Source organism: Diospyros lotus, chromosome 4 (assembly GCF_014633365.1).
Source record: "Diospyros lotus cultivar Yz01 chromosome 4, ASM1463336v1, whole genome shotgun sequence".
NCBI lineage: Eukaryota > Viridiplantae > Streptophyta > Magnoliopsida > Ericales > Ebenaceae > Diospyros > Diospyros lotus.
In genome coordinates, this window is record NC_068341.1 from 5,736,907 (window position 1) to 5,747,646 (window position 10,740).

The 10,740-nt window shown below is 36.3% G+C and overlaps 2 protein-coding genes across 2 annotated transcripts; one reads left to right on the forward strand and one right to left on the reverse strand.

The window, feature by feature from the left end:
- Positions 1–4,014: 4,014 nt before the first annotated feature.
- LOC127798811 (protein SRG1) lies at positions 4,015–5,700 on the reverse strand. The gene is made up of 4 exons (XM_052332425.1): positions 5,375–5,700; positions 5,037–5,284; positions 4,567–4,894; positions 4,015–4,444 (listed from the first exon to the last, which is right to left on the reverse strand). Exons 1-4 carry the CDS (start codon positions 5,636–5,638, stop codon positions 4,184–4,186), a joined length of 1,101 nt encoding a protein of 366 aa, XP_052188385.1. The 5' UTR covers positions 5,639–5,700; the 3' UTR covers positions 4,015–4,183.
- Positions 5,701–8,677: 2,977 nt separating this feature from the next.
- On the forward strand, positions 8,678–10,657 carry LOC127800066 (pentatricopeptide repeat-containing protein At4g15720). Its single transcript, XM_052334473.1, has one exon. The coding sequence runs from the start codon at positions 8,705–8,707 to the stop codon at positions 10,568–10,570; it is 1,866 nt and encodes a 621-aa protein (XP_052190433.1). The 5' UTR covers positions 8,678–8,704; the 3' UTR covers positions 10,571–10,657.
- Positions 10,658–10,740: the final 83 nt, after the last annotated feature.

Consider the following 10,740-nt stretch of genomic DNA (forward strand, 5'->3'; position numbering starts at 1 on the left):
AACAGTATCCTTACAGAATGGATGTGCAACTACTACTTGCCTGGTGAAGTATGCAGGACACCGAGGAATATATCTGGATGATCTACTCCGTAGAGCTCTGTAAGATTACTCTGCAAAAATCTGTAAGATTACTTGTCAAGTGTGGAAACGGGAAAAGCTTTGATCAAGAGGGCAGATCATAGGCCAAGCAATTAGTCCCCAAAATAATCATAAACCAAGCATTGTTGTAGGAAATGAAACTAAAGTCAACATAAACTAATAGCAAGGAGGTGGTTATTGGCATTCATGTGTAGGTTTCATTTTCATGATGATAGTTAATAGCTAATTGCCTATCACATCTAATTTTGATCGTTGGGATGACATAATGTTTATGTATGTGCATTCTTTTAAATCTATACAGTAAATATTTTTCATTTCAAATATAATATAATTACGAGTTGAATACACACTTATATAGCATTTGTTAAAATAAATTCAGATAAAATTGTATCAAAATAAGATTTGAATGCTTTCCGAACTAAGATATAGAATAGTTAAGATAAGGTTGAGAAGCATTTCAAAATTTTTATTAAACTATTTGTTAAATTTTTTAAAATGCACTGAAGGATACAATCGTCATTTTTTTTTTATCTGTAAGAATTAAAATATATTTATATATTGAGGGGAGAAATAAGTTGTTCCGGGTATTTTCTAGACCACTTTTTATGGGCTGAACTTGACCCAACAAGTCGGTCCAACCTCCCGAAACCCAACGAGCCCAAGGCCAAGGTTGCCAGAACAAGGTCGCACGTCGCCGAAACTCGAGCTCAAACTGTGGAACCAAACGAGCTCCCAGCAGTGCTTTCAGCTTGCTGATCGAATCGTTCAGCTTGCATAACAAAAAAATCACGGAATAATCGAAGGCAATATTCACTTGCCTTATCTGAGACAAATCAAATTCTTGATAATGCGGAAGCCATTCCTGATTTTATGGAGCTGATAAAGACATATTATCTATTATTCTCATTTTAGATTTTATAAAAATTGTAAACACCTCACATTATAAATAAAGGGTCAAAAATCATTGTAAAAGGGGAGAAAAAAAAAATGATACACTGTTACTCTACCGAAATAACCAGAGAATAGTCGTGGATTAGGCATCATTTTGGTCGAACCACATAAAACTTTCTTGCGTAGAGTTTATTATTGGTCTTATTTGTTTCTTTTCTTGGCATTTGTGTTTATTCTTTTAGTACGGGCTAACGAACCACGGTCAACTTACCCTAAACATCGACATAAATATATTTGGAAAAACCCATATAAGAAGTCACATGACTTCCTTTTCAATTATTGCTATATAAGTTTAAAAAATTATATTAAAAATAACAAAAGTCTAAAATATTTTTTATATTTTTCAGTCTATATCTTGGTTAACAAATACTATCTTGAAAGATAAAAATTTTGAAATGTCTATAAAACTACACAATAAAAACTTTAATTACTATATCAGCTTTTAATCTCACGATATGGAATCAACTAAATCCATTATAGTGCAGTAATCATCTTAATTTGTGATTATAACTTATGTGACATCATTATTTTTCATAATTTTACTTTACGAATTTATAACTACAAACTTATTTTATGCTTTCCACTACATTCGAAAGTTCTATATTTGTTGTTTTTATTTTTTTTCTCACTTCCACTACACAAAAAAAATACACTAAGTTGGAAGATGCATATAATCTGAAGCTAAAAACAACAATATAATGGGTTTTGCATAAGCATTCCCAACTACAATTTGTTGCAAATGATCAGTGAATGAAGCAAAAACAACGGCTCTCCACACATTTCCCCCTGAAACAAGAAACCAGTGGGATACCACCAGTTCCTGTTTCCCCCATAAAACTCCTTCTCCATGCAAGTTTGTCCCCCTGCTTCCCTTTTCTCTTTGAATGTGGTTCATCTTTCTTGTTCATAAAATCTTACTATAAAATAAATAAATCAATTAATTAATGATTATATATTAAGAAGAAGAATTCCATAAAGTAGTTCAGAACAATTGTGAATGTCGCTATAACATATTATTCTTTTACAATAATTATTATTGTGATCAGAGTTTGGCATCTGCAACTAATAAAGTTGCCTCAAAGCCTCTTCTCGAGGGGGACCCATTTTCTGAGCTCACCCTTCTCAAATCAATGAACCAAGAAAAAAAGAAAAAAAAAAAAAGTGATTGTGGGAAATCCAAAAAGCTAAGCTTTGGGAGAAGCCCCCACAATTGTTGATGGCCATGGCAAGTTAGATACCATAAACATGCTCCTTTGCGTTGGCTTTTGGTTGTATGGGCAAGTGGCTGTCAAGGTCAAAGACTCCATTTTTTCAAGGCCTTCTTTTGGACGTTTCCCCAAACACCTTGTGTGGGTCCATGGCCCATAGAAGGGGTATGGATCGCATTCCTTCTCCCAAAAGCTTAACAAAAAGGCTTTACATTTTATCAGAAGCGTTATTAAAATCAGAAGATAATTTTCATTTCTTTTGGATTTATCCCTGTTTGGAGTTGGTTACTCAGTTGGAGATGCTAGTTTAGGGTGTTGATCGTGGTTAGCAGATGGGATTGGATTTGCACAGTGATAAGCTTCGAATTGGGTACGATTGAATGTGATAGGACTGGATATCCCAACATTGTTAATAAGCCATATATGTACTTTATTTTGGTACCTACTTGGATAGGTCAAAAGCTGGAGTACTAAAAACAGATAAAAAGTAAAAAGACTCCCAAGCTCAGGACCATTTGATGGTTGGATTTTGCTACTTGTACATAGAAGTTAACATATAGATTGACAAAAAGGGTATATCGTGATATTTTAATATTAAAATAATGATGTATCATGAAATTTTGTTCACCCCTTCTCTCTCTCCCCTTCCCTTGCTCCACCAGCCAACCGCCTATCACCACCGTCTCGCTTCTCGCCTCTCATCATTGCATCCTCTCTTGTTTCTGCACATCTCTGTGCAGCGACAACAAGAGGATCAACGGCAAGAGATAGTTGCTGGAGTAAGGAAAGGAGCGATTGTGTAATTTTACAATTGAGTGAGGATATTTTTATCATTTAAATTTTATTTTCTGTCAACCTAGCAAAATCCTTGATGGTTTTCCGCTATTCCTGTTTTCAATCAGATTCGTTCTTGCCACTTTTTCCCTGGAAATTAAAACCGAGGAAGCAAGCCGGTATGAGTTTTCTCTTTTCTCTCTCTCTGGGACCTGTGGAAATAATCTGGACAGAAATTTGTTTACTAGTCCCTCCATCATTGCATCACCTCATTTTGGGCACTGTTCATCATTGTGGAGTTCATGGAGCTGTCTCCTATTCCACAATATCAGCTTTAGCTCAACAATGTTCATGGAGCGGTCTGTCATCCCAAATTCTGTTCCTGACACTGTTGGAGTTTGGACAAAAGTGGAAATGGATTTTCCCCATTTATACCCCTTGACAAATTGCATCAGAATTATCTCAGGCTTTTGGATTCTTTAATTGAAAAAACAATACTTTAATGCCAATAGCTTCATTATTTCTTCTGCTTATCTCACACTCCATTTCTTTGACATCTGTTTCTTTACCCGCTTGTTCTCCAACCAAGAACCATCACAAAACACATGCAAGTTGCATAGCTAGTGCTCTCTTACTAATAATATAGCAAACTAAAAGCACACGTCAATAGTCTGTGGGCTCTCTCCTCTCTTCCTCCACTGAGAAAAAGCTCCTTATCCCTCTTGAGCAATGGAAAGACTGATGATTTTGGGGATTTGGGTGAATGGTTCTTAAAGCAAAACAAGTGGTTGTGCTCTTGGATTTAAACCCACGATTGCATTGATGCATTCTTCTTTCTATATTAGAAATTGGATGGTGAGCAACGGTAAAAGTGACATTTTCTTGTGTTTGGGCACTCGATTAGAGCTGCCTGGTGTTCGATTAAAGTTGTCTGGGAAAGGAAACATTAAGAACAAAAGCTTATGCACAAGACCCCACAACCTTGCATCAATTACTAATTTACTGTTACTGATTTGAGTCTAAACATAAACATGACATTGCATCAGGGTTCCACTTCCGAATTATAATAGTACATGACCCAACTTGTCCCATATGTGTTGTAGTTGCATGGCCTAAGGAGCTGATGCTGCTTTCATCATGGTTTCACCAATTCATGATGTGTATGTGGTTTCCACCTTGGCAAAATCCAGTGTTTTCTTGCCTTGCAGCTTGTTAGTGACATAGTGCTTGCTGTACTCTCCGTGGTTGTACCTTTTATACTTGCAAGGGCTGCCCTCATTTACCAATTCTGGAATTGGGCCAAGCTCTATCTCATAACTTGGGGCATAGAATGTGACAATTGAGAGCCTGTCTTTTTCCTTGTCAGCAACTGCTCTATGCTCCACACTTTTGTATCTCCCATTAGTTAGAACCTGTGCATTTGAAAACAGAAATCGCAAGCCTTAGTCCCACTAGATGAGTCCACTACACGAATTCTAACCTAAACCCCAACCCATGAAAAAAAAAAAGAAATTAAAAAGTTTTAACTTCTTACTTCTAGGGTATCACCAATGTTGATGATGAGGGCATTTGGAATAGGTTGAACAGGCACCCAAGTGTTGTCTTTAAGAATCTGAAGGCCTACTGAACTGCCCTCTCTCTGCTGCAGCACTGTGAGAGCACTTCCATCTGAATGAGGGCTTAGACCCAGAACCAGGTCTGGCCTTGGACATGGTGGATAGTAGTTCATCCTCACAGCTTGCACCGCAACCCCAAACATCTCTTCAAAGGTGTCCTTTTTCAGCCCAAGGCTCATAGCTACAAAACCAAGCAGCTTTTGGCACAGCCTTCGTATCTCCCCAGAGTATTCCTCCACAATTTCACTTCAACAAAACAGACAAACAAACGACTATTAGATATGATATCTTAAAGAATGACACGGTAGTGAAATTTTCCTGATTGTACAAATATGACCAGCAGGAAGTCTCGTGCACTGGAAATGCTTTTTATAGAATTTACACTAACCTGAATTTAGGTGGCTTTGTAGGCCAGAGTTTTGGGACTCGGATGAAATGCGGCTCTACTCCTAGGGCAAACATGTTGCACCAGTCCAGCTTCTGGTCCTCTGAGAAGACAAAAGCCTGGCCATATCCCTGAACAGTCCCTGGCACCATTGGGTACTTCTGCTTCTCCTCCAAAGGCAACCTGAAAAATTCCATGGCCACCTTCTCAGTGCTCTCAAGCAAGCCCAGATCAACCCCATGGTTCACAACCTGCCAACAACATTTACATTAGCTTCTTCTTCTTCTTCTATGACCAGAACCTAAGAACAAATTAACTGAGAAAAAAAACCATGTGGGTACCTGAAAGAATCCCCACTCTTCACAGGAAGCTGCAAGCTTTGAGATTTCACTCTGCAACTCATCTTTGCTACCCCTTACAAGCTTGGATAAATCAACAACTGGTAGTGTGCTGCTGGTAAAAGATGGAATAGCTATGGCAAGTGATGGCCTTTCATCCTCATCCCGGACGAATCTTCTGGGAATGGCAGTTGTTTTGGCCTTTCTGAGTTCTTGGACATCATCAATGTGGCCAACATTGATGGGAGAAATGGCTACTTTGACCATGGCAAAGGGAGTTTAGAACTTGGAAATTGGCTTTGAGAAGCTTTGCTTTGCCGCTGTGGCCTTGGGGATGGCCTCTATTTATAGACCAAGGAAAAAGTAAGCTATGCTGTAACCTATTTGACAAGTTCAGCGTTACAGCCTCAATTTTGTCTGGTTTCAAGCTTCACTTTAAATTGCGCTTAAGCTCTATACAAAATATATATATATATATATATATTGATACACCACTAGGGCCTAGGTTTGAAGACAAAGACAAAGTTGGGTTAATCTGCCTAAATTACGCTTATAAGGGAAGTTTCTTCCTAATCTCTTGGTCTCGCGATGCCTTAGTTCTACTAATCATAATATTGGGGCTTATAATGTTAACTAAAAAATCTTAAATTATATTTAAGAATAACAATTAAACATTTAATCTGAATTCATGTCTAAACAAATAATTGATATTATTGAAAGTGGTAGCTTCATCGGTGATACTTCTTCAATAAAGACTTAATATCTCCTAATATATAATTTGTTCAGTAATCATATACAACTTATTTTCTAGTTTTACTTGTGGAATAATGTTGCTACATTTTGTTGTTTATTTATACCATTGAATAAGTGCAGTTTGGATTAAAAAGTAATTTTATGCTATATGTGCGTACCCATACCATTTATATACAAATATATTTTTTAGTTTATAATTATATTTTTGTAATTAAAATATATTTCTATAATCTATTCTTCTAGTTATATAAACAAACATATTATTTTGTATTTAAGTTGCCTAGAAGATTGTTTTTTTTTTAAATATTCTTTTAACTTAAACTCGCAATCTGTAAACCAAAATAAATTTGAGAAAAACTTTACTGTTACACCAAAATCCATCTTTATTCAAAAAATGTGTCTACGCCATGGCATCTACTTTACTTGGTACTACATTTTCATTGAATTATTGTACACATATTTAGTAAGAATTCTGTTGAAGAAATTATTGAACACAAGTTCTTATTCAACAAGGGGTACTTAAATTACCTGTCTGTTTTGATGTGACCAAAGTTCATAAACTAGTGTAGTGGGAGGCACTAAATGCGCACAATTGTGCAGCCCCCCACCCTCTTCTTATAACCTAAATTAAGTAGGAAATTGATAGAATCTTCAGTTTTGTCTTTAGCTTTATATATTTTGCTCCCCCTTCTCCTTTAAATTCACACAAAGCTTCATATCCCTGCTTGTTAAAAAGACTATTATAACCTTTTTACTATAAAGGTAGTTTTTGATGGGTAATGGTACAGTTTTTCACACTTTTGTTAAAATGGTAGGGGCCACTTTTACAGACCAAATAAAGTGATGGTTGTGATCATCCCCACCTTCTGCCTTCTTCCTTCTGCCTTTTCCTTTTCACTCTGGGATTGGCCCTAAAACTTGAGCCTTACAAGTGGACCTTGCTTTTTTAGTCCTCCAAATTAGGTTCCTGCTCTCAAAGTGCTTCCGTGCCAACCCTACTCTTAGACTTTCCCTTTACCTTTATGTATAATAAAGTATTAATAAAATATATAACCATTTTCAAGGTATTACTTTTACAATTCCATATTCTTTAAGCACCCCCAGATTTTTTTTTTTTTATACAAGAAATATCAGTAAAATGATTTTATGGTAACCACTTTGCAAACTGTAAGTCCATGCAATGAATGAATGTTAAGAAACTATATCAAATTGATCATACAAAATTCATAGAATAGTTTGATAGGTAACATTTTTTTGGAGTTTTAATCTCTATTAAATTTAGAATCCATAACTTTGAAATCTATGATAATTTATCATTACAAATTTTCATTGAGTAGAATGGATTCATTTTTTTTTTTTTATTCTATTGATGAAGACCTTTAGCTATTAGATTCTTCGTACTATCTCTTTTAGATGTGTAATAAGTACACTCATTGAATACACGCAACAATTCATAAATCATGATCATAATCATATTTAACTATTGCATTGTACTTTTATTTTAGGCATAATATATATGGTGTCTCTTCAACAATTAAAAAATATATCATTTAGTTTTTAATGTACAAAACGTTAAGATTTCATATCTTAACTATTAAAAATTGTTGTTTTAAATCTTTATCATGACGAAACGTTAGCATGTGTGCAAACGCGTTCATTTTCGTTGGCATGTCACACGAATGACTGGTTGACAGTATTTGAATATGTTAACTAATTTGTTATGTTTCTTTAACAATTAAAAAATATGACATTTGGTCCCTAATATGTAAAATGTCAAAATTTTATATCTCAACTATTAAAAATTATTGTTTTAAGTTCTTATCTTGAAACACAATAAAGGATATAAAGAAGAGAATATGAGTACGATAGAACTGAGTTCAACAAAGAGAAATGATAGAGATTAATTTTATTATATTTTTGTGATTGATAATAAAAGAAGGTAGAGATTTTTGGTTAGTGATTAAGAAATTTAGGAGTTTTAGATTTAGGGGTTTTTTTTTAAGCTATGGCTAATTTGGTTTTTTCCTCGATAAAAAAATAAATTTTAATATGATGTATCTCGTTGACATGACATTTTTTATGACATGACACTATCTCTTTTTTACATGTATATTCTCCATAACATAAATAACAAATTTATTTTTTAATAGTTAGAATACAAAATCTTAAGGTCTTACAGATTATAAACTAAATACCATATTTTTTTAATTATTGAGTGAATGCAACAAACTAGTAAACCTATTCATATATTCTAAATTAATCATTTACATAGCGTGTCACTCGCAAAAATTGGTATATTCATACTCATTAACGAACTCCGTCACGATAATGATTTAAAAAAATAATTTTTAATAATTAAGATATAAAATCTTGATATTTTATACATTAAAATTTAACATTACATTTTTTAATTGTTAAGAAGATGGCGTATGTATTAAATCTTTATGTTATTACCCTTGAGAACTCATAATCATGCCATTTAGAATATACACGAAATAAAATGATCAAGAAACCTAATAAACCACAAATCATGTTCATACAAACTTTACACTAATTATTGGCAATATATATATTCTTCCAATGTTTTGTCGGCAGCCTCAAGCCCCCCGTTTCCCTTTGAACCTGACGGATATGCCTTTAAGGCAAAGTCTCCATTTTGCCATCAAATCCTTCTTTCCCTCCCGCCAAAATAAACTGTCAAATTTCCATACCAAAACCTACATAGTTCAACAGCTTCAAGCTTGTGAAGATTCTGTTTCTCTAACCTCAGAACATACCAGAGTTATAAGGTCTGGATTCTCAGGTGATACCTTCACCGCCAACCATCTCATGAATGGCTACGTCAGGCTTCGGAAAATTGGCGAGGCCCATCAAGTGTTTGATGAAATGCTTGACCGAAATGTTGTGTCTTGGACTTCGCTCATGGCCGGTTATGTCGACACTGGTCAGCCTAGAGTAGCTCTCTGGCTGTTTGGGAGAATGGCGTGGAGCTTGGTTGCTCCCAATTCTTTCACCTTTGCGACTGTTGTTAACGCTTGTTCAATGCTTGCTGACCTCACAACTGGGAAGCAAGTCCATGCCCAGGTTGAGATTTTTGGTTTCCAATCAAACCTTGTGGTGTGCTCTTCTCTGATTGACATGTACGGTAAATCCAATGACGTCGATGAAGCTCGCCTGGTCTTTAACTTAATGGGGTGCAGAAATGTTGTTTCTTGGACTTCAATGATCACGGCATACTCACAGAATGGACAAGGCTGTGATGCCCTTGAACTATTTAGAGAATTTTACATTTTGAGATTGGGTTGCCCGAATGATTTTATGCTGGCCAGTGTGCTCAATGCTTGTGCAAGCTTAGGCAGGCTAGTGACCGGGAAAGTCACGCATGGAGCTGTGATTCGAGGCGGGCATGATTGGAATGATGTGGTGGCGACTGCACTTGTTGACATGTATGCAAAATGTGGTTGCCTCGATTATTCCAACAAGGTGTTCTGCAAAATTCAAAATCCATCCGTGATTCCCTACACTTCAATGATTGTGGGAGCTGCAAAATATGGTCTAGGTAAATTATCCCTTGAACTCTTTCAAGAAATGACTGAGAGGAGAATAAGTCCCAATGATGTCACCTTTATAGGAGTCCTTCATGCTTGCAGCCATTCGGGTCTTGTTGATGAAGGTCTTGACTACTTGAACACCATGTATCACAAGCACAGCATAGTTCCCAACACCAAGCATTACACCTGTGTCGTTGATATGCTGGGCCGAACTGGAAGGCTTGACGAGGCTTACAACATGGCTAAGTGCATTCAAGTGAAATCAGATGACAGGGCTCTGTTGTGGGGAACACTTCTTTCAAATAGTAGGCTTCATGGGAGGGTAGACATTGCCGTGGAAGCTAGCAAGTGGCTCATCGAATCAAACCAACAGGTTGCCGCTGCATATGTCACAATGTCAAACACCTATGCATTGGCCGGAAGGTGGGAGAATGTTCGCAGTATTCGTTCTGAAATGAAGCGCAATGGAGTTTCTAAAGAACCGGGCTGTAGCTGGATTGAGATCAAGGATCATACTTACATTTTCTACGCTGGAGATGTGTCTTCTTGCCCCAAAGGAGATGAAGTGGTGAGTTTGTTGAAAGAATTGGAGGGGAGAATGAAGGAACGGGGATATGTGGGAGGTAGTATGGGGCTGGTGTTTGTTGACGTGGAAGAAGAAACCAGAGAGGAAATAGTTGGTCTGCACAGTGAAAGACTGGCTCTGGGTTTTGGGCTAATTAGCATACCCAAGGGAGTGACTGTTAGAGTAATGAAGAACTTGAGAATGTGCAGGGACTGTCATGAGGCTTTCAAGCTGATTAGTGAGATAGTGGGGAGAGATTTTGTTGTTAGAGATGTAAATAGATTTCATCATTTTAGAGGCGGTTCTTGCACTTGCAGGGACTTCTGGTGATACATTCGTGTGTTGGTAGTTGATACCATTAATTGCATATCATATTTTATACATAGACACGTATATATCTGAACACCTTTAGATTTAGATGTTAAGCACTATATTTCCGTATTACCTTGCTATGACAAAAACACACAACTTGTGCGTTCATTTTTCTAATAGATGTATGA

Bases quoted from the DNA above. Each gene is read 5' to 3' on its own strand.
- LOC127798811 (XM_052332425.1), bottom strand. From the start codon at position 5,638: ATGGTCAAAGTAGCCATTTCTCCCATCAATGTTGGCCACATTGATGAT. The intron at 5,285-5,374 runs GTACCCACATGG...TGTTGTTGGCAG, and splicing joins AAGAGTGGGGATTCTTTCAG to GTTGTGAACCATGGGGTTGA. The intron at 4,445-4,566 runs GTAAGAAGTTAA...TCAAATGCACAG, and splicing joins ACATTGGTGATACCCTAGAA to GTTCTAACTAATGGGAGATA.
- LOC127800066 (XM_052334473.1), top strand. From the start codon at position 8,705: ATGTTTTGTCGGCAGCCTCAAGCCCCCCGTTTCCCTTTGAACCTGACG.